The sequence below is a fragment of the Bubalus kerabau genome, chromosome 4, assembly GCF_029407905.1.
Source record: "Bubalus kerabau isolate K-KA32 ecotype Philippines breed swamp buffalo chromosome 4, PCC_UOA_SB_1v2, whole genome shotgun sequence".
Taxonomy (NCBI): domain Eukaryota; kingdom Metazoa; phylum Chordata; class Mammalia; order Artiodactyla; family Bovidae; genus Bubalus; species Bubalus kerabau.
In genome coordinates, this window is record NC_073627.1 from 101,679,497 (window position 1) to 101,707,132 (window position 27,636).

General features: G+C 37.4%; 1 protein-coding gene across 2 annotated transcripts in view; it reads left to right on the forward strand.

Annotated features, from left to right (window-relative positions):
• Window positions 1–27,636, forward strand: part of PTPRD (protein tyrosine phosphatase receptor type D) — a 566,636-nt gene that overhangs the window by 208,779 nt on the left and 330,221 nt on the right. The window contains exons 3-4 of one of the 2 annotated variants that reach the window (XM_055578085.1): window positions 17,826–17,971; window positions 21,426–21,567. In XM_055578085.1, the coding sequence (XP_055434060.1) occupies window positions 17,826–17,971; window positions 21,426–21,567 (288 nt within the window). Of the gene's footprint in view, window positions 1–17,825; window positions 17,975–21,425; window positions 21,568–27,636 lie in introns of both variants that reach the window. The other variant, XM_055578084.1, reaches the window with a different exon arrangement.

Consider the following 27,636-nt stretch of genomic DNA (forward strand, 5'->3'; position numbering starts at 1 on the left):
AATACCTAACAGGGGAAAAAATAAGAGAGAGAAGAGAGAACTAATGGTGTTACACACCATGATCAACTTTAGAAGCTGCCCTTGCAAGTTAATGGTCTTGAATAATAATACTGTCCTCATGGCTAAAATCCAAGGATGCATTTAAGTATATAGGAAGGGAAACCAATTACCATATTCATGTAGTAAGTTTATTTTTACCAAGCATGAGTATTGGTTATTTCATTAAGATACTTTTTCTTTATTACAAGCCTTAGTATTTATGAAGAAATGAAAATCTTTTAGAATTTCCACTACTGTTTGAATCTGAAAGAAAGAATAATATATATACACACACATAAATATATATATATATTTGTGTATGTGTATCTGTGTGTACGTATACATATATATATATATATGTAAATCTATACCCTGGCTTATATTCATAGACTTTAGTAAATAATTTCTTTAAGTAGATACGTAATCCATATGTATTTGTTCGCTGCATTTTGACCATAAGCAAAATATATTCCATATACAAAAGGTGTACGTATATTGAATCTCCTGAAATCACTAGTAATTTAATAAATTTCAGTTGAGGCATAATCTTTGGTTGGAGTTATGTATTAAGGAGTGCTTTATAGGTCATGCTTTTATTTTGTCTTACAGACTAGCAGGGGAGAAGAAGACGAACAGACCATAAGCCATGCGAACTGTGCAGCAGCAGGGATATTTAAAGGAGTAGAGTAGTACAGGGTAGGGAGTTATTGACTGACGAGGTCTGAGCTAGGCTCCAGCCTTCCTGTTTCTCTGGGGATTATGGAGATTCCTGGGGTGCAATACTTTTGGGGGGTTATAGTTGATTTACAATATTATATCATTTTCAGATGTACAATGTAGTGATTCAAAACTTTGTAGATTATATCCCAGCTAAAGTTACTATATAATATTGGCCACATTCCCTGTGCTGGATGTTATATTCCTGCAGTTTTTTGTTTTGTACATAGTTTGTACCTCTTAATCCTCTGTCTCACCCCTCCTGACTTCCGTCTCCCCCCATGAAAATCTAAAAAAATAAATGAATATAACAAAACAGAAACAGACTCGAGATACAATACATTGTTGGTTCTAAAACATAGAAAGTCCTTCCAGGGGACTTTGGCAGTGTTTCCTTGTCATGACTAGGGGGAAACGGTGTTAGTAACATCTACTGACTGGAGGCCAGGGATTTTGCTAACGTTTCTGTAATGCACAGAAGAGTCCCACAAAGAAAGAAGGATTTGACTCAGTGTATCAGTGGGGAGAGATCCTGTTCTAAAGGGAGGTAGCTATTAGGGAGAGACTAAAGATGTTGATTGTGTAGACAGCAGCGACATTTGATACAGCAAGTTGTCTATGATGGTGAGAGGGGAAGTGGAAAAACAAGTGAAGCAATTGGGGCCTGAAAGGAAGAATTGTCTCTGTGTTAGAAGTTCTTGTACAGCAGATCGGACGTGGCTGCCATCAAGTTCACACTGGGTGGCGTTATTTTCTCTTGTTGAAGTAGGAGGTGAGAGCATCAATCTCATGGAGGAGAAAGGCCAGTGCCGGGCAGACTTCCGGAGAGTGGTGAAGGGTGGGCAGATGATTGAGAGGTGACACAAGTCCCATGGAGGCTGTAGATCACGAGTTGGCATTGGCTCCAGCTCTTACAGTGCTATGATTTTCTCAGGCAAGGCTCAAACATTCAGCATGGGAAGGGGGGAAGGCACTCTGCAGACGTGAATGGGGATCCTTAAGGCAGACACCTTGTGTGGGAATGCATGAGAGAGTTCACGGCACTGGTGGGGGCAGTTGGATGGTTAAGACCCTTGCCTGGGTGGTAAAGGGGAGCATAAGCCTTCATATCAGCTCTTTCAAAATTGATGTCTATATTCCTAGATGCTTTCCATTTTTACTTCAGTCTCTATCAGTGTTGGGATTGCTTTGCTTTGCAGATTTTCAGTTCAGTTGCTTGGTTGTGTCCGACTCCAGCATGCCAGGCCTCCCTGTCCATCACCAACTCCCGGAGTTTACCCAAACTCATGTTCATTGAGTCGGTGATGCCATTCAACCGTCTCATACTCTGTCGTCCCCTTCTCCTCCTGCCCTCAATCTTTCCTAGCATCAGGGTCTTTTCAAATAAGTCAGTTCTTCTCATCAGGTGGCCTAAGTATTGGACTTTCAGCTTCAGCATCAGTCCTTCTAATGAACACCCAGGACTGATCTCCTTTAGGATGGACTGGTTGGATCTCCTTGCAGTCCAAGTGACTCAAGAGTCTTGCAGATTTTAAACACTAGTTTTATCTTTCTCTGTAGTTTATTTTGCCTTTGAAAGGCACTCTGACAACCCCAGACTCCATTTATCTGATGAATTGGAGTGACTGATAACATATTTATTTAGTAATTGTGGCCCATTCCTTTAGACTTCCTCTTTTGTTTTTCCCCTCTCAGCTTTGAAAGATCTACTTTCACGGCATTTTTAGATCCACCTCAAAAGCAGCTGGCACTCTCTCTAGGTTCCCAGAGACTTCAGACAGCAAACTTTAACAAAGGTCCTACAAAGAACTTTAAAGCAACATTTCCTTTGATTACATTAAGGACTATGGCTAGTTATGTAATGATTCAGGGTAGGAATTAGTCTGCATCTCTTAACTTTTGGCATCCTGGAGCCTTTATCTTTTCATTTGGTGCTGCGTAAAAGCTTTTATCTCAGGAAAATCTATAGGCCTTTTTTCTAATTCTGGAAAACAAGGTGCTCACATGTGGTCTGGCGTGTATTCACAAATGCTCCTGTTACACAAATACAAAAGAAGCATTTTCTTCCATCCATAATGATCTGGAATCACTAATGAAAACACTTTCAGACATGTGTCTAAAACTTGAAGTGCTTAGCGTTACACCATGATATTTTGGTATGATGCTCAAAGGCCGTGGCTTTTGCTCATTTGAAATTGTTAATAAATAAAACAGTATTTTTAGCTTCTGAAGCTATGCCCAACCTTGTAGGAGGTCCTGAAATGGTGTCCTTCGATTGTTCTCAGCACAGGCTGGTCAGTGCAGCTCTGTTGGATGGAAAGGGTGGCTACTACATGCCTCCGTCTGGCAAGAGGCCCTGGGTATCTGCAAATGTGCTCTAAGGATAGCAGGGGACTGCACCCATCAGCTGTCAGGCACAGCTTCTGCTCCGAACAATAGCCATGTGCCAGGGCAGTAATTATTGGTTGATTTTCCTTCTAAAATAAGTGTCCTGATAATTTGTCAGAAAACCAACTTAAATTGCTATAATGTTGCTTGCAACAGTTAAAATAGAAAAAAAAAACAAACAAAAAAAAACAAAACAAGCAGCGGTAAGAGATGTTTCAGTTTATTTCTGCGTGCAGTCTATAACTGGTAAATAGTGTAATTAAAATCTCATTTGCAGGTTTTTTCCAAAAGGTTATTTCTGTGTGGGAAAACCCTTTGTTTTCTTCCTTAATACCCTGAGCTGTAAATTAAAGAATTAACAGCGTTTTGGGCAGTGCGGGGGGCGGGGGCAGTCAGTTGGCAAATAAAGGTCCTCACTGTCTATGCTCTTTTGGAATACCTCCCATCTTTCTGGGGCTCAGAGAATGTATTCTCTAGAAAAGCATGCATAATCTGCACCAAAATTAGCTGGTACCAGGGGCTGTACTGCCCAGGGATACAAATCAGGGACTTGATATTTGAAGGTTAATTCAACTGAAATTCCAGAATATGTGAGTAGCATTACCTTGTATCTAGATTCAAGTGTTACCTGTTTTTTTCTTTTAACCAAGAGACGTGAGATGGATATTTATGTAGATAAATCTGATGCTGTTTGGAAAATGGGAACAAAAGGACTGGCTGGAGCATAACAGATTTCAATGAGGATGGGACAGAAAAGGTCCCTCCCCCTCCTCTTGGTTTTCTGAATGTGGGATATGTATGTGTTTCAGTTCACAGGCAGCAAGAGTGAGACATTTCCTCCTCAGTTTGGCATGCTGTCATGGAAATGCTGGTAGGGTTATTTGACAGAGATGTAGCATATTAAAAAAAAAGTGTAAATTACAGTATTGTATTATACCCTGTTCCATTTTGGACTCATTTTATTAAAGTTCTTTAAAGGTTTATTTTCATCTACAAACCAAGGAATTGTACCCTATTCTCTCTTGCCAGGATCCAATTAATGTCAACTTGAGTTTTCTGTGTGGACCGGGCCAGTCCATGGCCCTGGGTGATCATCTATTATTATCATTGCTTGCCGGTACATGACTTCACAGCCTAGCATAGAGCCAGTTGTCATCTTTCCATCTTTTGTACCCCCAAATAGCTCACTGGGGAGAATTTGAGAATGGGCGGGTGACAGGCTACTCTTTTTTAGAATGCAGAGATCAATCATGGTTAGCAAGATTAAGCTCAGTGAGACATTTTATGGAAGAAACACTTTCCCCATATTCAACTTGCTTGTATGGGTGTTAATTTCTGTCTCTTATTAAAAATGTTTTTATTTTAGAAAGAATGATTTAATATGGAAAATAAATGCCACTCTTTTGCTTGCTACATGTGCTCAGTTGGAAGGATATCAGATGAGTATTTTTATTATCCTACAAATTGTTACTGGTTCTAATAGTTACCTAATATTGAATGAGTATGTTTGGAATTCTGCAGATCATTGCCAAGTAATTTTTGGCTTTGAGTCTACAGGGAAGTGAATTTAAAAAAAATAATGGAAGGACATAGATTCATATCTAAATTATCCATATGACTGAAATAATTGTACTTTATTTAAAATGTTATCAAATATCTACAATATGCTAGGCATCATACAGAATGAAGCTATAACATAAGCTTCTTAAACTTAGAATACCTTGATCTCTAGCAGAGTATTGGTTCAAATTTGAATAATGTTGAACTTTTTAAAAGCATTTTTAAAATCAGTTTCAGTCAAACCATTCTGGTGTATAGGCAGGTCAACTTTTTCATCATTTTTCTTTTTATTTTTTATATTATTTATCCATTATGTGTCTACATGCTTATTAACAAATGACAGTACCCCTTAATATAAAACATTGAGCTGGAAGAAAACATTTTTAAACAATGAAATTTTAAAATGTTTCATCTTTGGGAACACTTAAAAATCATCGCATCATTTATTTGGAAGGTAGTATTAACTATGGACTTTCTTTAGGAAATACTGTCATATTTGTTATACAACTCCCTATACATTGTAATTAACATCACCTTTGTAATAAAAACACAGGCAGCTCATTTTCTACAATATTCTGTCCTAGACAGAGTGCTTCTGTAACATACGAAGACCATATATCTGTAGAGATGCTCTTTTGTCTATGAACAAGGTTTTCTTATGATACTGCTTCTAAATTTCCCCAGCAAGGAGAGAAAATCATTTTGCAATCTGTTTTACCACTAACTGAAAGTATGCACATGTGTTTGCACATATACCCTTTCTGTGTTTAGCACCTGGGAATATTTCAGCTATTTATTTCCAAAACTACTTTGCTAACTTACCAGTATGAAATTGATAGATGAAAGATTGTGGTCACATTTATTCCTGGAAGATGTATCTATCCCACAAAAAAATGATCCAGATCTTTGCCAGCTGTGGTAACGTCACACTTTGATTGGAAGATGAGGGTTACAGCAGTTCATACCAGCTCAAAGCTTACGCTTTGCTCAACACTTAGATGGCAGCAGTAGGTCTCTTTGGGGAACTGCTTTGCTACTGGTCTCTAAACTGAAGCCAGTACACAGATCACTCTGCTGCTGCTGCTGCTAAGTCGCGTCAGTCGTGTCCGACTCTGTGCAGCTCCATAGACGGCAGCCCACCAGGCTCCCCCGTCCCTGGGATTCTCCAGGCAAGAACACTGGAGTGGGTTGCCATTTCCTTCTCCAATGCAGGAAAGTGAAAAGTGAAAGTGAAGTCGTTCAGTCGTGTCCGACTCCTCGAGGCCCCATGGACTGCAGCCTACCAGGCTCCTCCGTCCATGGGATTTTCCAGGCAAGAGTACTGGAGTGGGGTGCCATTGCCTTCTCACTCTAGTTCCCCTTAATAATAAAACAAAATTGACATAGTTGACTTACCTGGAATTTGTTACAGGGGAGGTAATAGAATCTGTATTCTGGAATTTAGAAACATAAAACTGAGAAAGAATTAGAAGAAAAAAATGCCAAAGATGACATTGTTTTTTCATTTATCCCTTTCTTTGCCACTTTAATTATATCTTTGCATTTTCCTTTTTAAATAAGCCAATTACCTTTCCGGTGTGATCTAGTTTGAAGATACATGATAAGCATCAGGTTAGAAGGAAGAATAAATGATTACTTTTAATGATGATCAGCACAGCTGATGTGATAAGTTATGATTAATGAGTAAATGAGCAGTGAATGATGTAAATGAATCTGATTTGACAACTTAACTATGAAAAGATGCTAAGGATGCTAAGATGCTAAGAGTTTCTTTTTTATTAAATATAGTGTCTGTGTTAAATAACCTTGTGAGTACATTACCATTTAGAGGAAAGGTGAAAAAAAAAAAACAGTAAATAATGTGTTATTCACCTACATCTTTACCAATGAGCAGAGATTGCATGACTTCGTCTGTCAGTAATATGGGCCTTTATCACTCCATTGAACAAAGATGGATACACAGTCTGTGTGTTTTGAATGCATAAGTAGATGGTATGTGAACCTGGAGGCTTGAAGTGGAAAATGTTAAGTGAACATCTAAATAGCGCTGCTGATAACAGCCTTTCATTAACGATGCATGAGTCTGACATAAGGAATGGTAAGAATGGCTCCACTGATTCTGAGAGAGATTCAGGAGCACTGGTACTACCTTTCTAAAGTTTGTGTTCTAAACCAGTGTCTACAGTGTCTTATACCACAGTGTATGGTCGATCTTACTAAGAATGTCAGTAGCTCAGAGATGTTTTATGGCTCTAACATGGTGAATGTAGGGGATTGTTTGTTTTGGTCATTATATCCCATGACTGCATATTAAATAATGAGATACAGTAATGAGACCACACAACTTTTACGGCTATAAAGCAAGTGTTTATGGCCCAGATACTAATGTATTTTGAAATAGGACAAATGAGAAACTTATTTTACTACTCTACACTGACTAATTCATGTGAAACCTCATCTCAATTGTTATTTGGAAAACAATTTAAAAGATTAAAGTGGACTTCATATCTTGATTGTCTTAAATCAAAAATTATTTTCTATAACATTTAAGAACTACTTTCAGTAGTTTCAGTTTGATAGATATTCTTTCTTGTCCTCTTTCTTCATTGGCCTTTGAGTATTCACCACTAAGAATTCCTCATATGTTCTTTTGTCCCAAGGGGAAATGGAAAAGGCAGGATTTGAGGAGTATCTGAAGAGGATTCTTTTTTAAGGTGTAAATTTTCCAGTTTCTTCCTCTCTAAAGTCTCCGCCCTCTGACCTCTGCCTTCTATCCCTCTGTTTAACTAAAAAGGATAAAAATTTTGCAAATGAGTAAGTGATAATTTTCAGCTTTAGCAATGGTCTAGGTAATTAGACACTCATATATATTCCTCCTATGAATATGAGGTTTTTTATGATAATGTGTTGAGATGTATAAAACATCTTAGAAATGTAGAATTTTTTTAATCCTTTACTTTTACATATAGGAATTCATCATGATTGTGAGTTTTATATGTAGAAATGAATTACATATACGAATGACATATGTATAGAGATATAACTACAGGAATAATCACTTAAGTGTTTTTATAACATTAAACAATTGGAAACAACCTCAGTGTTTAACAGTAAATAAAAATATATCTGTATGCTTTATACTATAAAATACTCTTCCATTTAAATAATTATGGGCATAAATATGTTCACAATATATTTTAAGTAAAAAGAGTATAAAGTAATCATACAGTGTATTAATCTCTTTTGTAGAAAGTATAAGAGAGCAGACATAACAAAAATCTTCATCAAAGGGACGACCACAGGAAACATTAGAAATCATTGGAAGAAAGCTTTAAATTATCTTCCTTTAATTTATGTTTTCTAATTTACTTATATTAAGAATGTACAGTCAGAACAATAAAGTCAATTTATTTTTTAAAAAAAGGCACAAAAAGGGCAGAAAATAGAAGAGCTTTGTGATAACAGTGAGGTTAAATGATATTCCTGAGTGAGGTGAGATCCACTGTGTTAAATTCAGTGCATTCAGTCCATTACTCAGTTCACACGTCGAGTCCTGCAGTAGGGTGCATGACTCTGTAATTTGGATATGCTGTATTTTGCAACCTCACGGCCTGGTATGGATCCATTAGTCTCCTACTGTGTCACATCAGTGCTTCGCTGTGTCAGTGTACAAGATATTACATGAAGTTTGTATTTTTCAGTTAATTTATCAAGCTCTAAGCAAATGTAATCAAATGAAAGCAGGGTTATCATGTTTATAACAGTATTAGGCATCTTAAGTACTGAAAATGTACAGCCAAAGATTAGAGGGTACAGTAACTTGGGAAGCCCTTTATCAGTTCTAAGTATGTATTGAACACTTACTATGTGCTTGGTGTGACTAGGAGTTAATGAGGCTTCAGAGTTGACCAGATCACAGATGCTTTTCTCAGGATTCAGTTAATGTACAGACAGAGAAATACATATGTATAAAAGAGCTGTAATAAATGATAGACTGCTTAAACTCATAGAAGAGATACAGAAGGTATGATAAGAAAGTTTAAAGGATAGTGAATCTTATCCACATGGGAGGATCAAAGAAGACATCAAGATATTTTATTAGAGATTGAAAAATGGGTAAATTCTATAAGTTTTTAAATGGACGAGAAGGCTTTTTATGCAAGGGAACAGCTTGTACCAAGGCATCTAGGCGGGATTTTAGGTTCTTGATGGGAAATGGTGGAAACATATTTGGAAAAATAGGTTGGCAACAGCTCTAAAACAAAATTTCTGGTTTATTTGCCAACGGGAAGTTGTTAAAGCTTGTTTGTTTAGTTATTTTGAGTGAAAAGGGCTTTAGTCATAGATGCATTTAAAACTAAAAGAAAAAGAAGGAAAAGGAAAAGAAGGATCTGCAGTGATGTGAGATATTGATTTCCAAGAAGACAAAAGGCTGAGGCTTCAGGGCTGGGTGTTGGTGGGAAAGGGAGTGCCACGAACGCATATGGAAACATAGGAAGAGAAGTAGGACTGGGAACACAGATGACGTGTGTTTTCAACATAATGATTTGGAGATGTTGCTAGATAATCTTTCAGACATCAGAAATAAGGACCACCTGGCATTGAGGAAAAGTTCAAGTGGGGGATACCTTTTTATGAAATCAGGTCTCTTCCTGTCTTGTTTTCTTCCTTTCCTTTCTCCCCCTCCCCTTCCTTTCTGTTGTATACATATCAATCTTTAGTTACCTTAAATGTTGATAGTCATAGAGGCATAGGCATCTCTATCTGGTGGGAGAATACTGTAGTAGCCATTTTAGTGGTCAAGGATTGAGAGTTGAAACCTTAATAAATTAATGGTCTAGACATGCATAGAATATATTGTTGAGATGCCTAGAAAAGGAAGAGAGGGAATGGGTGTCAAGAATTTTCTTGTCTTTTGCCATTATGAACAAATTAAATGTATATGCAGAACAGTACAAACTATTCTACCATACTACACTTGGAGCTTGTGTGATTTATTTATGAATTTTGTGGCTTTAATATTTGTCTTTTGCCCAGGCTTCATACTTAATCTATTCCTGATTTCAACTGGCTACTCAGTTCAGTTCAGTTCAGTCACTCAGTCGTGTCCAACTCTTTGCAACCCCATGAACTGCAGCATGCCAGGCCTCCCTGTCCATCACCAACTCCTGAAATTTACCCAAACCCATACCCATTGAGTCGGTGATAACATCCAACCATCTCGTCCTCTGTCATCCCCTTCTCCTCCTGCCCTCAATCTTTCCCAGCATAAGGGTCTTCTCAAATGAGTCAGCTCTCCACATCAGGTGGCCAATGTATTGGAGTTTCAGCTTCAACATCAGTCCTACCAATGAACACCCAGGACTGATCTGCTTTAGGAGACACTGGTTGGATCTCCTTGCAGTCTAAGGGACTTTCAAGCGTCTTCTCCAACACTACAGTTCAAAAGCATTAATTCTTTGGCACTCAGCTTTCTTTATAGTCCAACTCTCACGTCAATACATGACTACTGGAAAAACCATAGCCTTGACTAGATGGACCTTTGTTGGCAAAGTATTTAATATGCTGTCTAGGTTGATCATAACTTTCCTTCCAAGGAGTAAGTGTCTTTTAATTTTAAGGCTTCATTCACCATCTGCAGTGATTTTGGAGCCCCCCAAAATAAAGTCAGCCACTGTTTCCCCATCTATTTGCCATGAAGTGATGGGACTGGATGCCATCATCTTAGTTTTGTGAATGTTGAGCTTTAAGGCCAACTTTTTCACTCTCCTCTTTCACTTTCATCAAGAGGCTCTTTAATTCGTCTTCACTTTCTGCCATAAGGGTGGTGTCATCTGCATATCTGAGGTTATTGATATTTCTCCCAGCAATCTTGATTCCAGCTTGTGCTTCTTCCAGCCCAGCATTTCTCATGATGTACTCTGGCTACTAGAAATGAGGAAAAAGAACACCCATAGACGTTCTGAGTGAACTTTCTCACTTATCAAGTGAAAAAAAATTGCTGTAATAAAGCACAAAGTACTCACTAAACCCTTGAGAAAACAGCCAATGTACTTCTTATGGTTAACTAAAACAGACTTGACTTGAAAATATGCAATAAATTGAGTTATACCATGTTGGCTGTGTAGCATCTTTGTGACTTTCCATCTTCTGATTTGGCACAGCAAAAATATCAGGACTTCACAATTAGATCAAAAGTACATGACTCACTGTAAACCTCAGTGAGCCTTCCTTCCTTTCTTTTTCCTGTTTTCTCCCTGCCTCTTTTTTTCTAAATGTATGTAGTACTCTAAAGCTTTCTATTATTCTATAAAGTAAGACTGATGGTATAATCTCACAGGACTCTGGAAAACCTTACATATAAGGTATGTAAGACATTCAGTCCAGTGCTTGGAATTTCTTAGAATCTTGGCACAAGACACCAAGCTGAATGGTTTCTAGAGCGGATGATCTTCTACATAAACCAGGACTTCTGGGGACATCTATTCTATTACATGGAATATGAACTGGGTCACCTCTAACATCCATGGCCAGGGTGGACCTTCAAAGACTGTTTTTGAGCCATCTGTGATATTTTCTTTTTAATACAACTCCACTATATTTTAGCTTTTAAATATGATTTAAGGAGCATTATACATCAAAATGGGGTAAAGAAATAACTACTCTTCAGTGAATTCTAAGCACTGGACCAAACGTTTTATATATCTTATGTGCAATTTCTTCCATAGTCCTGTAAGATTATACCATTACTCTTAATTTATAGAATAATAGAAAGCGTTATAGTAATACATATATTTAGAAAGAAAAAAAAAAGGAAAGTGAAACTCGCTCCGTCGTATCCAGCTCTTTGTGACCCCATGGACTATACAGTCCATCGGATTCTCCAGGCAAGAAAACTGGAGTGGGTAGAGCCTATCCCTTCTCCAGGGGATCTTCCAAACCCAGGGGTAGAACCCAGGTCTCTTGCATTTCATTGATGACTCAGAGATAGTCTTTGAAGTCCATCCTGGCCATGGATGTCAGAGGTGACCCTGTTTAGATTCCTTTTGATGTTCCCAGAGGTCCTGCTTTATGTAGAAGAACATTTGCTATAGAAACCAGTTCAGCCTGGTGTCTTGTGCCAGGATTCTGGCTCTCTAAAGAGTTATGCATCAACTTTGGGACCTCCCCTCTCTTCCCTTGTCATGAGCCTCTGCAATTGCGCTGCTCTGTTGGCCGTATTTCCTGTCTACTCCAATGAGTTGTGACAGAAAATCCATCATCCACACAGACTTTGGCCATTTTGTATGTTTGGGTCAGTGATGGTAGAGTGTATTATGGCTGGTCAGGAATGCAAACCCTATGAGAATGGTTCTTCTCCCCCTAAACCTTCAGACCCGGCCATGGCTCTTAACATCATCCCAGATTCACCTCCTGTGCTTTGCATTTCTCACTCATGTCTGGATCTCCCTTCCTGAGCTTCCTTTTAGAGCCCTCAGCCTTATTCTTCCAGAGAAAGAAAGAACAGAGATGAGGTCAGCTGACAGGCTCATAAATTCTACAGACAACTTTTAGGGAGGAAGTGGATTCCTAGAGACAGGACTGCCTATTTATTTTTACTAAACATTTCCTCATCCTCTCCCTCAGTATCATTTAATAACATTATTAACCTTCCCCTTTCAAGATTTTAAGTACATTATTATGACAAATGGGCCTTTAAAAACAAAACTTTTTAAGGAAATGTTAATCAGCTGAAAGAAACAAAGCCAATTAGTTACATGCTGTTACTTTTGTTTCCCATGCGACAGACATATTTCTTTGATGTCTGCAGAAGTGGCTTATTCATTAGAATTAAATTAGACAAATGGCACCACGGGCTCATGTCTTCATTTTTGTAGCACGTGGTCCTTTGCAAGGGCCTGCTTTAGAGATGATTCTCAGTTTGCCAATTAAGTTACCACAGATCTGAGTCATTTTCTTAACCTTTAAGAATTTTTCATAAATCCTTTCCTTCCATGGATGTGGCTAGGGGATTTCAATGGTTCTCCCCAGCTAACATCTAGCTCTGTATAACATAATGTACTAAAGGAGGGGTTTTGTCCTCAATAGTGCAGTTTGTTTAGGATGGTCAAAGGCAATTTGCTGGTTTTGGTAGGATCTCCTGAATTTAAACACCTTAAGTGTTCTTTGAGCTTATCAACTTGTCTTCAGAAAGCCTAACAACTGTAGACCTGATATAGCATCAACATGTTACAATAATTGCATTAAGGGCACTGTGCATTGCTTATACTGTAAAAAGCAATCTAACCTCTTGGAAGAAAAAAATCAGCAGCCTGTGGCTCATCTTGAGCTGTGTAGGAAATAAAAATCTACTGGAATCCTGGAGCTCCTGTCTGTTCTGTGAATGCATCCCGGGAATGCAGTCTTTGAACAACACGTGGGCATGGCAGACATGTTCTAGAATATCCACCATGCCTCTGTTCTGACTCATATGCATGTTTGGCTTGTCTATTTTCCATTTAGAAAATAAACTTTCTGGGTCTAACAGTAATTTGACTTCTGCTTGGCATTAGTTTAATAAAAGGTCATACTCCTCACTTGTCAGAACCATCTTGAGCAGACATGCACAGTGCTGGCAGCTCTAAGTGGATAGCCATGGCAGTTAGCTACAAAAATGGAAGAGTGCCTATCTGAATATCAGACACTGTAAAATTTAATATCTTTCTCATTGTCTTTTATAGACTTCCCTGGTGGCTCAGACGGTAAAACGTCTGTCTACAATGCGGGAGACCTGGGTTCAATCCTTGGGTCGGGAACATCCCCTGGAGAAGGAAATGGCAATCCACTCCAGTACCATTGCCTGGAAAATCCCATGGACAGAGGAGCCTGGTAGGCTACAGTCCATGGGGTCGCAGAGTTAGACACGACTGAGAGACTTTCCTTTCCTTTCCTTTCACTGTCTTTACACTCCTGATATTTCTCTCTTTCTTAAACCAACTATAGCATTTGTGGTTGTATTTCATGGGATAATCGTTGGGACTTTCATTGTTCAGACCTGAGGCTGACCTATTGTGTGACTTTGCAGTGGAATTCTTTGTTTTGTTCTTTACTTAGTTTCTCTTTTATTTTTTCCCACCTTCGGAGAATTTAAGTCGGAGCATGACTTAAATTTGAGTATATCCATGACAAAAGAAGCCAGAGATGCATTTAGTTTCTTCTATTAAGTAGAGATACAGTGAAGGGGGAGTAGGTGCTTTGTGTTGTTAGATTCCTCTGGGAATAAAGATTTTTACTTGCCTCCAGTGTTTGCCAGAGTTATCTTGACTCTTCTTTCTTTCTCATCTCTTACCTTTTGGCCATCTGCCTAGCATTGACAGTGTCACTGTTATAGGCTGACCAACCAAGATTATTAGCATCCTAGGATGCTACAGACATGCTTACTGAAAGGATTTACTATATTATCTAGAATCTTAACTTTGTATCATAGAGTAATGGTATTTATCCATTCTGTGGTTTGGATTTGGTGGACAAATGTAGAAAAATTGACATCAGATCCCATAAGAAAGTGATGATTTTCTTGTCTATGAAAACTAATATTTCTATATTTAGAAAAAAAATTGAAATAAAAATTCTGTGTGCAAATGCTTGATATGCCTTTTTAAAAACAGTGTTTTCAACTTCATTTCTTGTGTTTGTTTTTATTTTTATTTTTTTAAATTTAATTTTATTTTTAAACTTTACATAATTGTATTAGTTTTGCCAAATATCAAAATGAATCCGCCACAGGTATACATGTGTTCCCCATCCTGAACCCTCCTCCCTCCTCCCTCCCCATACCCGCCCTCTGGGTCGTCCCAGTGCACCAGCCCCCAGCATCCAGTATCGTCAATTTAAGGGCTGTTTTTTGAAGAATGCTGCATCACTATAGTTGTAGGTAGTGGGATATAGGGAGACAGTCCCAGATTTGAAACATATTCTGTTTCCCCCCCAAAAAAAATGTTCACAACTCGTTAGGTTAACTCTACTGACGTCATCTTTTGAAATAAAATTCTTACAGGATTCTACTTAGTACCTTGTAATGACCTATATGGGAAAAGAATGTAAAAAAGAGTAGTTATATGTATATGTATAACTGAATCACATTGCTATACCCCTGAAACTAGTACATTATAAATCAACTATGCTCCAATAAAAATTAAAAAAAAATTATCAATTAAATTTAAAAATAAATAAAATGCTTATAGTAGCATCCAGTGATCATATCTTTGGTAGATTCTTAAGCTTGTCCGTGTTTGCCTGAGAACTGTAAGGTATGACCAGAAAATGAAAAACATATCTGAACATTCTTTTTGAGAAAATGGTAACTTGCCTCCTTTGCTTTCCATTTAGAAATAAGGCTTATAAGTTTTATAGTAATTTGGCTCATTATCTAGGAAGCACTTTGCTGAATAATTTGTTGTTGTTATTTAGTCGCTAATATCTGACTCTTGCGAGCCAAAGGACTGTAGCCCTCGGGCTCCTTTGTCCATGGGGATTCTCCAGGCAAGAATACTGGAGTGGGTTGCCATTTCCCTCTCCAGGGGATCTTCCTGACCCGGGGATCGAACCCACATCTCCTGCACTGGCAGGCAGAATACTACCTCTTTGCAGATTTTCATAGTCTCCAAATTAGGATGAGAACTAGGATACTATCCCTTTAAAAAAAAAAAAAATCCCAGTGCAGGAAAAATGGCATCCTACCATCTTTGTTTATTCACTTTCTAATTATTTCAATGTATACAACATTGTATACAACAACCCTCTGCCCAGCCCATACATTCTTGCAAGAGATTTCAACTTAAATGGGAGATTGGGTTATTAAAATTGGTTTTCCAATTTTTAAGCTATGGAGTTTGAAAAATAAAGGACCTAAAAATGATACTGTTTTATCACTTAATATAGCAATGCAATATGTTTTTTTCAGGGAAAACTCCCTAGGAATTTCAATTCCATAGTTGTAATTTCCATATTATATGCTGACAAGCATGTGGTTATTATCCATTTACATTGTTTGAAACAGCAGAATGAAAAACATAAAAGTTTAATAACTTTTTTCTTCGTGACAGTTGACATCAGTATACTGTATTTTTTGTTCCTCTCACTGTTAGTCAATTTGAAATCACCTTAAACATCACTCGCAGTTCTGGTAATCATCTAGTTTGTATTGCTGCCCTGAGACGCTACTGGATGCGGTATCGAGCAGCGTTGTCAGAGTTCGCTTTCGTTCCCGGGGTTTCTGAACAAATGGGGCCTGGTTTTCACCAGAGCTGCTGTCATCAAGTGGAATTTGCGGATGAAGTGGAGACCATGCTCCTTTATCAGCATCGCAAATACACCACGCCCCTCACTTCTCCATTCTTTGCCTCGTTGTGGAAGTTAATACCTTAAACCTGAAAGGGATCTCTGCAAAATTATTGATTTCACACTTCATATTTTTATAGTTAAGTAAGAGGAAAGTTTTGCATCTCAGAATGATGCATGTGTGCGTGTGTGTGTGTGCGTGTGCTAGGTTACTTCAGTTGTGTCTGACTCTTTGCGACCCTGTGAACTGTAGCCCACTGGAGCTGAGAGGGCAATCTGGCTTCCCTGACTCAAGGAAAACTGAGATGAGGGTCAGGACACACATCATTGGGCCAGCAGGAGCATCACATGGGAAACATGAAAACGGCAGAGAAAATAGTGGTGATGAGCAAATAGTGATGGACTTTGCTAGTTTCCTCTTTCTTAAAATCTAAGGAGAGTTTTCAAAATAAGCATTAGCTACGGTTACTTAAAACCTTATCTTAATGACATACAGGTGAACTATGGCCAGAGAGAAGAGAAAATTCTTCTTTTCTTTGATCGTAGGGATAAGAAAATAGAAAATAAAATAGTGAGGTAAAATGTTTTCGAGTTAAAAAAATGTCCAACTATAACATAATTGTAAAAACTCAAGGATGCAAGAAAAATGTGAAGAGGAGGAAAAATAATTAGAACACCTCTCCCCAGCCACCATTGTTAATATTTTAGCATATTTTGTGCCATCTCTTTTGGGGCGCGTTTTTCTTTACCTGCTATCCCTCATGTATAATTTTGTGTGGTGCTTTTCTGGCTTACCATTGAATCATAAGTACTTCTCATGGCATATGTTTATAAATATAACGTTTACTATTTGATGATTATGCCATAGCTGATCTATTGATCCCTATAAATACCCAAATTGACATTTGTGTATTTATAATCTTTGTAAATAAAATATATGGTGAATATTTAGCCCATAAGTATTTATCTACATTTTATATAATTCTCATTTAATGAATTTCGAGACCTGGAAATATAAGATGGATAACAAGCAGATTTTAAGAAGGAAAGTAAATATTAGGAACATTTAAAGGAGATGGAGGGCGTTTCAAAAACCTCACACTTTTAGCCTTTTGTCCTAGAGTCTTGAAGTGTACATTTTTCTTTATAGAAATTATTTTCCTTGCTATGACTTTGGAGACTTCTTGACTCATCTTTTTATGCAAATTGTGGAGTTAAGTTTCAAGTAAGACAGCACACAATATCTGGGTTAGAGTCACTGTACCATTTTCTCCTATTTCTGTTTCTTGCTAAACCTTCTAACTCAGGGCTGTATTTCCAGTCTCTTTAAAATTTCCTAGAATTTCTCTTAAATGTCACTTATTTTAATAGCTTAGCAGTGGCATTGCTGCTTTCTGGCAGCCTCCTGATAGCGGCATCAAAGCAAAGAGCTAAAATTTTACTCACTTTGATTGATGAGCTCATTTTGTTACAGAGGACAAATTGGATTTTTTTAATACTGGTAATAAAAATTAATGTGTGATGTTGCTTTTCGAATGTTATTGGATCTCTGCCTTAATACGGGTTTCAGCATTAAAAGTGCTAACAGATAACTTGACCGGAAAGTTACCTCCTTCCCCTTTTATCTACCTTCAAATTAAAAGGTGCTTTCCTGATTTTGTCATCCCAGTATATTTATATGTGTATTATATCTGTGTTGACTGAAATAGGGTTGAGGGCTGTGGAGAGAGCAGTGCGGTGAGATAATAATCTGTGTTTCAATTTTCCATCTAATTATGATGTCTATTTCTTTTTTATTTTAGCACCTCCAAGATTTACGCGAACTCCCGTTGACCAGACAGGGGTCTCTGGTGGAGTTGCCTCCTTCATTTGCCAAGCTACAGGAGACCCAAGACCTAAAATTGTCTGGAACAAAAAAGGAAAGAAAGTCAGCAATCAGAGATTTGAGGTATTAGGTCCATTGTTCTGTTTCTCTGGGGGAAGAAGGTATCTGCTGGAGTTTTGGTTTGTATGCTACTTGTTTTACTCTGATACAAGGTGTTATAATCACTGAAATGTGTCATTCATTATGTGTTTGGGATGGAAAAGTTCACTCTAAATAGCTCTGACTTTTTCAAAAAGAGAATTTGAGGGTTCATAAGACTGACTGTTGTCCTACTTGTATCAGGGCTCAAATAGTGTCCTTAGCATCCATCTGTAACCTCATTTTCAGACTGCTTCCCCTTAAGATGGCAAGATGCAGTCTCCCATACTCCCACATCCAAGACTAGAGGATGAGTGAGAACTTCCTCTGCTATTGGATCTTTCTGAGTTACATGTTCATCCCAGAACCAATCTTTATGAACAGCTGGATGGTACAGGCTGACTAAATTAATCAGAATCTACCTCTCTTGCTGGGAATGAAGTCAGTTCCATTCAACCCTGTGGTTTGAAATGAAGGAGCAGTGTTTTCCTAAAGGGAATTCAAGTTCCTGTGATCTGGAAGGAGAATGGATACTGGGCAGCAAGTTTAGTTATCCACTATACTTCACACCTGTGTTTTAAAAGTAGCATGGACTAGAATGAGAACTTTTGCTCCAGTGTTTTTGTGTAAAGAACTGCTCAGGAAGAAACATACTCAAACAGGTGGATAGTTGATAAACCTGTTGAAGAAATCAGTTGCGTTTACTCAAGAAAGCTCAGTGCACTGCAGATGGTAAAACATACATCAGATATTGTTTCTGGGGGGTGTTTTGAAGGAGCCTTATGATGTATAAAGTTACTTATTCTGGAGGAGTAAAATAGGTGATAAGCTGCACAGAGGAAAATTAGAAGAAGCCTGCAACCTCATGCCTGTAATTTATAGACTGGTTCTTACAGGGTACTGGGACCTCCAGCTAATATTTAATACAACACTCAGTTCCTCCTACCTGAGTTTCTGGTCTACTTCATAGCCTAATTTACATTTTGGCAAATTAAAGTTATTCCCAGTTAAAAGAAATATAGCAGCTACAAAACTCAGAACATTGAGATTTTACTCATTTTTCAACAGTTCTCACAGAGAAATAAATGGACCAAATGCATAAAGGGCCTAATTAATTACACTGGTTAAATTGAAATCTGGACTGTAATTTATAAATGATAAATTTAAAATTGTGTTTGTTTGAAGATCAAATATTTATAATGATTTAAACATAAGAGAATATCTTAATCTTTAAGAAACGTTTCCTACATCAGATAGAAAAAGATGTATATGTATGTAACTTCTGGTGCACATAGACTTTTTAGTTTAAATTAAATTGAACTTTTTTGTCAAAGAGAATTTTGACATCAGGCTTGCTAGTAATGATGACTTCTTGACAAACTCTTGTAATAAATATTAAATTATAATAGTAAACATTTCAATGCATGAATTCTGCTCAGTACATAAGTCCTAATGAGCATCATATAAACACATCCAGAAAAAGTTAATCGTTTTAACACAAAGCAGATACATCAAATAATATCGAGTCTTGGGCTGTGAATCTTTAGTATCTGTAACAGTATATTGTATTTTTTGGTTTCACTAGTTTCTAAAGCCCGTAAGAGTGTGAGTGCGACTGATTTTGTTACCTCTTCCGTCTCCACTGGCAAATCTAGCGTCTGGCCTAGAGATGCTATAATCAATACCAGGTGTTGAATAGGATTTTCAAATTGGAAATTACAACATTAGCACCTAATGGGGTGCTAATATGGGGTATACAGTTCGTTTGTTGAACTGTTCAGGCCTAAGCCTAGGAAATATTTCCGAAGTATAATTATACAATGACAGGTAACAGTGAATCAAAATTTATTAAGAGATTAGATACTGAGTTCTCATCACAAGGAGAAAAAAAACTATTTTCTTATATCTATATGAGATGATGGATGTTAACTAAACTTATTGTAGTAATCATATCACCATATATGTAAATCAAACTTTCATTCTATACACCTTAAACCTTATGCAGTGATGTATGTCAGATATTTCTCAATAAGACCAAAAATATCAAAATTTAAATTAGTATTAAAAATGTTTAAACCCTTCTCTACATTAAGCCAAGGGAGTTCTCTCACTACACACACACACACACACACACACATGTATATATTAAATTATGGCATATTTGACAAAAACTTCAGTCTCAAAGTAACTTTGGAACTTTATTCTCCCAAGATGCATAGTAGATTCATTCTAAAATGTGTGATATTTTTAATAAAGTTGAAACTAAATTCTGGTACATGGAGAAGTGGGACATTTGGCTATCTCTGTGAATTTAGAACATAAATGGAATGTGAAAAGGACTTGAAATGGATATATCTTAAAAACTTTCAATCCCTTTTTCCCCATATGTTGACACTTATACACAAAATCTGGGACTGAGCATCTTGTAAATATATTTACAAGGCATTCTTTATTCACAGTTTAAGCACATGGATGTATTATTCATAGGGAAATGGAAAAAAAATACAGAATCTCAGTGAACAGATGAAAAAAACCCATCATAGTTATAGAAAAGTATAGGACTACAGTTTTGTGTACATATTTATCAATATCTTCATATTATCATGTAATTATAAATATCATCATCATATCATCAATATCGATGTCATCATCATTTTTAAAAAGTACTACTTGAATTTGGTGACAAATACCTAAGATTTCTTAACTGTTTCAGAGTACAGTCCATAATGATAGTGAATTCAGGCTTACTGTTTAGAACATTAATTTTCTGCTTGCTGAAGCAAGCCTCCATTTTGCAGCAAGAATGTCCTAAAAATGCAGGAAATGCTAAGCTAGAACAAATACTGGAATGATTTATTGCAAAATTAATGCATGCCATCAGTCTCTTGGGCTATGAAAGACATCTCATTGGCTGCCTAAGTACTAGATTTATGCAGTTTCTCTTCATGGTTCGCTCATCTATACAGTTTAGGATGAGACATTTTAAAGCAGAATAGCTATCAGTGGTGGTATACATTATCTCTTCACCTTATATTTCAGTTACTAAATGGATCCGTATGTGCATTTGTACTATCAAAGACAGAATAATTTAAGAAGTTTATTCATCACAGCAGCATATTTCTTGCAAAATTAATACCAGAATCACAATGCCCTAGATACACATACTGGAATATTTTCATGAGTAAACCCTGGATGGTTTTCTGTAGTGACAAGAAATTTACATTTTTTGCATATGTAGTTTCATGTCTTTTCATTGTTCACTACAGGATTCATTACATTAGACCGATTATTCTGTTTCATCACTGTATCAAAAGGTAGTCACAAAATGCTTCTGAGTTTACTGTGAGCCTAATGGCTGGTCCACCACCGCATTAGGAGGTTTAGCTGAAAGGTGGATGACAGTAACAACACCTGTGACAGCTATTGTTTCCTCTAATAGGTAATAGAGTTTGACGATGGATCTGGATCAGTTCTCAGAATACAGCCCTTACGGACGCCACGTGATGAGGCCATTTATGAATGTGTGGCCTCGAATAACGTGGGAGAAATAAGTGTGTCCACCAGACTCACAGTTTTACGTGGTAAGTATTCAAGTACAAGGCTGCTGCTTGTGTCACTGTTGAAATTCTGTACCCCAAGTATTCTTTTGTAGGATCGTTGAAAAGACTAGCATTGTCATGACACTTAATTGGGAACTATATTGAAGTCAAATACTTGTTAGGGTCAAACTTTAAATAGATAGTCAGCGCTTTCTCTCATAAGACTTAAAAACTGCTAGTCAGGGACAGAAAAAAAAATTAAAGAAATACTGATTGCAAATGTCCGATACCATTTTGATTTTTGGTAAAGAATCTCGAAAGCAAGCAGGTTATGTTACTCTTTTGCATGTTAACTTCACTCCTGTGTGGATTTTTCATATATAGGTCAGCAACTACTTTTGCAAATTACCAAAACTGACATTGATGCTTGTAAAATTAAAGGGATATCTTCTACCTAAAGATGATTAGTTATTAATGAGAAGAATCATGAATGACAAATATACCTTTTTATGTCAAAAAACTAGTTTTCTTCATGATTTTATATTTCTTGAACTAATATCTGTTGGTGCAAAGGGATTGGAAACAGTGAATATGCCTTCTGTGTTTTCGGCTATGTGGCTTATGCAGTTTGTCCAAAGCATGAGATGATTGGCCAGCTCTTTAGTGCAGTGTGTCTGCTTTCAAGACTTCCTTTAGAATGACAGTGGAAAAGAAGAAAGGCCAGTGATGAATAATATTCTGTTGTATAAAACACATATAGTTTGGTCTTCTGCTTAGAGATAAGGACATAGACTAATTGGGTTTCAGCCATAGTTGATATTTCTAGATGAACTCTACTGTGCCTTTGTTTCTTCCTTTCTCATACAAGAAAGAAGAGACCATAATTAAATAATCTTAGAGAAACATATGTAGATTAAGAACATTTTTCCTCCGTTCTGCCTCCCCCAGCTTTGAGGGATATATTTTCTTTGTATGTTTAATAAAACCAAAAACATTTCCTTTAAGATCTACTTAGTACCAGAATTAATCAATCTGAGAAGCCTAGAAAAGATTTATGTATACATCCTAAAATATGTTTTAAGTGATAGAAATGTCTTACTAAGTCTTAGGGGAAATATTGACCAAGTAGATAAAGATCTTTGAATTTTGTATAACAGAATGCTGCTTAAAAACAAGCAAGTCAGGTGTGAGGTACATTTCTTGTCATTATGACAAGCTATGTTCAATATAGAATGTTCTCTGTCCCTCTATAAACGCACAGAGATGTTGATAAAATATTTGAAAATAAAATTAAATGCATGGTTAGGCTTATAAACAAGAAAGGTATTTCCAGGTACTGAAAACAAAGAGAGAACCTCCAGATAAAAGACAATTTGTAATCTTATAAACCAAGATAATAGCCAAATGGACTATATGATACAGGGCTGGTGATTTAACTCTTCCATATGACACAGCTCTATATTAAATAGGGTGGTGGGAAGAAGAGCTAGATCAGCTTTCTGTATAAGATAAGAATTCTAGCACTATTTCTGTAGTACAATACTTAGAACTCAGAAGCTAATGAAAAAGCTGGTTAGAAACAGTGAATCCATGGAGTGTGGAGCAACAGCCATGTAAGGATCCACCCCATTAGAGACGCCGCCACAGTCCAGGACATACAACCCCAGATAAGGTCATTTATTCACAGATGAGCTCATTGGTATCCATTCTAATAAAACATGAATGCCGGTTTCAACACACAAGAGCCAGGAAGCCCAATTGACAGTAGAAGTTATAGTCTGTGAAGTGCAGATAATTGAACTCTATGAATGGGTTGTAAAAGAAATGAATTTTAAATATTTGTAAGGGTAAAGAAGAGAGTAAACTGTTAGGTAAAATAAAACATTAGGGAAAAAAGAGCAGTTAGGAGAAGCTACATTTTGGAGTTGAAAGGAATCTTGAAGAATATGTTTGTATGTACTATAATATGTACTAATATATATGCATATGTGCACATGCTTGTGTATGTTCACATAAATTTAGATGAAAGGCCCGAAGACTGTTGAGTAATTTGGGAGGAATATTCATATGGGAAGCAAAACCAGATTGATTTCTTGGTCTTTTAATAATTTTAATCTTCTCTTATTCACGTGGTTCATCACTAGTGCTATCATGTAGAAAATGTATTACGAAGATGCAATCAAGTGTTAGAAACTTTTTTGGATGTTTTCACCTTCCGAGTTTCCTGAACAAACCCCTTAAAAGGAATCAATGACAGTTGTTTGGTTTGACTTAATCTTTATGTGTTTGATGAAGACATTAATAAGAAATTGGAGGAAACTATCACTTGACATAGACATGCACGTGGATTTATATTGTCCTTCCTTCCAGCTGATTGGGGTCCTCCCATCTCATCTGCTTTTATCCAGCTAGCTCCCCATAACGCAAATACATTTGAAATTTTAATTTGATCTTAGCTTTCTATGTGAATATCTGTCATATATAAGTACATTTGTATGAAAATTTGTGATCCTAGTAAAGTATTTAAACCTTATTTTTTTAAGATTATTTTTAGCAATTTGGAAATGTTTCATGAGAAAAACTCAAAGATATTTTGGATAATGAAAAAGCAGTCTAAACATAACCTTAAAATAGAATATTTGCATGTATCCTTACAGGATGAAGTAAGTGGGCTTGGGAAGTACCTTTGTTTCTTAGAGTTGTCTCTTTGTTTAAAATTTCTAAATAACTATTGGTAATCTTATTAGTAATAGTCTTTAAAAATATTCCAGTTGGTAAACTGCATTTCTAGACTATGAACATTGTAAACAGTTAACTAGATGAACATGAGGAGTTTTACTCTATAGTTGATGGGCTCTGTGCCCATTTTAAGTTCACTTTCCCTTGAAAATCTCATTGGCAGATACCCAAGCTCTCTGTTCTGCAGTGGGTGGAAACTGCTTTGCACTTTTTATCCAATGCCCCTTCTCTGATGCCCATTTTGTCCACATGGGTCATTTACTTTTTACCCACTTTGCTGACAGTGCCAAAAATGTGCCAGCTGTCGTGATGGGTTTTGTCTAAGTGGACTGGATGGAGAACACTAATTTATTTCACACAGGCCACTAGAGGACCTGATTAATTGGAGATTTAGTCATCTGACTTGTGCAACTAATGCAGAAGACACTGAAATAATACTCTGACCGCTCATGTGTATTGAAGTGAGTATTTCAGGGAAAACTTGTCCTGTGTAGCTCATTTCAAATTACCCTCATGGTGAAAAACTGTTTTCATAAGGAAGGATAACTTCAAACTCGGGCAGAACATGCCCCCCTGGAATGAGATGTTTGAGCAACTACCATTTATATGGGTAGACTGCAGTTCATAGAAGAAGTAGTGAATGTGGTGTTTATAGACTCCAGGTCATTTATTGATTTATTTTGGTTGCCTTGCCTGTGGATACGTAGGCAAATACCATCTCCCTAGTTCTGTAGCACTTTAGGGGGCTGAACATAGCTGTTGTACATGTTTCTATCCTATGCAGAACTTTAAGTGGAGGCCTCACATCTCACTGAGAGGTTATTAAGGGCTGAGCCTTGCCTAATGTGGGATTCTGCTGAGGACTTTGGATTTGATTTTAGACTTCCAGTGAAGGGCAAAGTATAAGACCAGAGAAGGTGTTTTAAGAAGAGATGGAATTGGTTCTTTCTGAATCTTTGGTTCACGGGCCACCATTTCTTCCTGACCAAAGATATCAAGGGGAAAGCTTGAAAATTTGGGTAATGATAACCAGAGATGAAAATATTCTCTCAGATACATCTTATCAGCCACTGGTCAGGGAAAATGAGTTATCACCATCCATAGACTTTTCTTTCCTGTAAGAATCCAGGATCATATGCCTGTTTTAGGCAAGTAGAAAGACATCAAGAATCCTTTTTTTCTTACTCACATAGCTCCCCATCTCTAAGAGAAAGTTCTAGAAAAATTTAGTCAACTCTCTGTGACTAAATATCATATTAGTTGAATTTAGATTTCTTTAAATGTAGTCATTAGAAAATGCACATTTTATCATCCAAAATTTCATGTACTATGTCATTTTTTCTAAATGTAGTGGATTACTTTCTGAGACTCACCCATTTTGAAATAGTTCAGTTCAGTCCCTCAGTCGTGTCTGACTCTGCGAACTCATGAATTGCAGGACGCCAGGCCTCCCTGTCCATCAGCAACTCCCGGAGTTCACTCAGACTCACATCCATAGAGTCAGTGATGCCATCCAGTCATCTCATCCTCTGTTGTCCCCTTCTCCTCCTGCCCCCAATCCCTCCCAGCATCAGAGTTTCAGTGAGTCAACTCTTCACATGAGGTGGGCAGAGTACTGGAGTTTCAGCTTTAGCATCATTCCTTCCAAAGAAATCCCAGGGCTGATCTCCTTCAGAATGGACTCGTTGGATCTCCTTGCAGTCCAAGGGACTCTCAAGAGTCTTCTCCAACACCACAGTTCAAAAGCATCAATTCTTTGGCACTCAGCCTTCTTCACAGTCCAACTCTCACATCCATACATGACCACAGAAAAAAACCATAGCCTTGACTAGATGGACGTTCTTTGGCAAAGTAATGTCTCTGCTTTTGAATATGCTGTCTAGGTTGGTCATAACTTTTCTTCAAAGGGGTAAGCGTCTTTTAATTTCATGGCTGCAGTCACCATCTGCAGTGATTTTGGAGCCCAAAAAAATAGAGTCTGATACTGTTTCCACTGTTTCCCCATCTATTTCCCTTGAAGTGATGGGACCAGATGCCATGATCTTCATTTTCTGAATGTTGAGCTTTTATTTTTTTTTAAATTTTATTTTTAAACTTTACATAATTGTATTAGTTTTGCCAAATATCAAAATGAATCCACCACTAGTATACATGTGTTCCCCACCCTGAACCCTCCTCCCTCCTCCCTCCCCACACCATCCCTCTGGGTCGTCCCAGTGCACCAGCCCCAAGCATCCAGTATCGTGCATGGAACCTGGACTGGCAACTCGTTTCATACATGATATTTTACATGTTTCAGTGCCATTCTCCCAAATCTTCCCACCCTCTCCCTCTCCCACAGAGTCCATAAGACTGTTCTATACATCAGTGTCTCTTTTGCTGTCTTGTACACAGGGTTATTATTACCATCTTTCTAAATTCCATATATATGCGTTAGTATACTGTATTGGTGTTTTTCTTTCTGGCTTACTTCACTCTGTATAATAGGCTCCAGTTCCATCCACCTCATTAGAACTGATTCAAATGTATTCTTTTTAATGGCTGAGTAATACTCCATTGTGTATATGTACCACTGCTTTCTTATCCATTCATCTGCTGATGGACATCTAGGTAGCTTCCATGTCCTGGCTCTTATAAACAGTGCTGCGATGAACATTGGGGTACACGTGTCTCTTTCCCTTCTTATTTCCTCAGTGTGTATGCCCAGCAGTGGGATTGCTGGATCATAAGGCAGTTCTATTTCCAGTTTTTTAAGGAATCTCCACACTGTTCTCCATAGTGGCTGTACTAGCTTGCATTCCCACCAAGAGTGTAAGAGGGTTCCCTTTTCTCCACACCCTCTCCAGCATTTATTACTTGTAGACTTTTGAATCGCAGCCATTCTGACTGGTGTGAAATGGTACCTCATAGTGGTTTTGATTTGCATTTCTCTGATAATGAGTGATGTTGAGCATCTTTTCATGTGTTTGTTAGCCATCTGTATGTCTTCTTTGGAGAAATGTCTATTTAGTTCTTTGGCCCATTTTTTGATTGGGTCATTTATTTTTCTGGAGTTGAGCTGTAGGAGTTGCTTGTATATTTTTGAGATTAGTTGTTTGTCAGTTTTAAGCCAACTTTTTCACTCTCCTCTTTCACTTTCATCAAGAGGCTTTTGAGTTCTTCTTCACTTTCTGCCATAAGGTGGTGTCATCTGCATATCTGAGGTTATTGATATTTCTCCCAGCAATCTTGATTCCAGCTTGTGTTTCTTCCAGTCCAGTGTTTCTCATGATGTACTCTGCATGTAAGTTAAATAAGCAGGGTGACAATATACAGCCTTGACATATTCCTTTTCCTATTTGGAACCAGTGTGTTATTCCATATCCAGTTCTA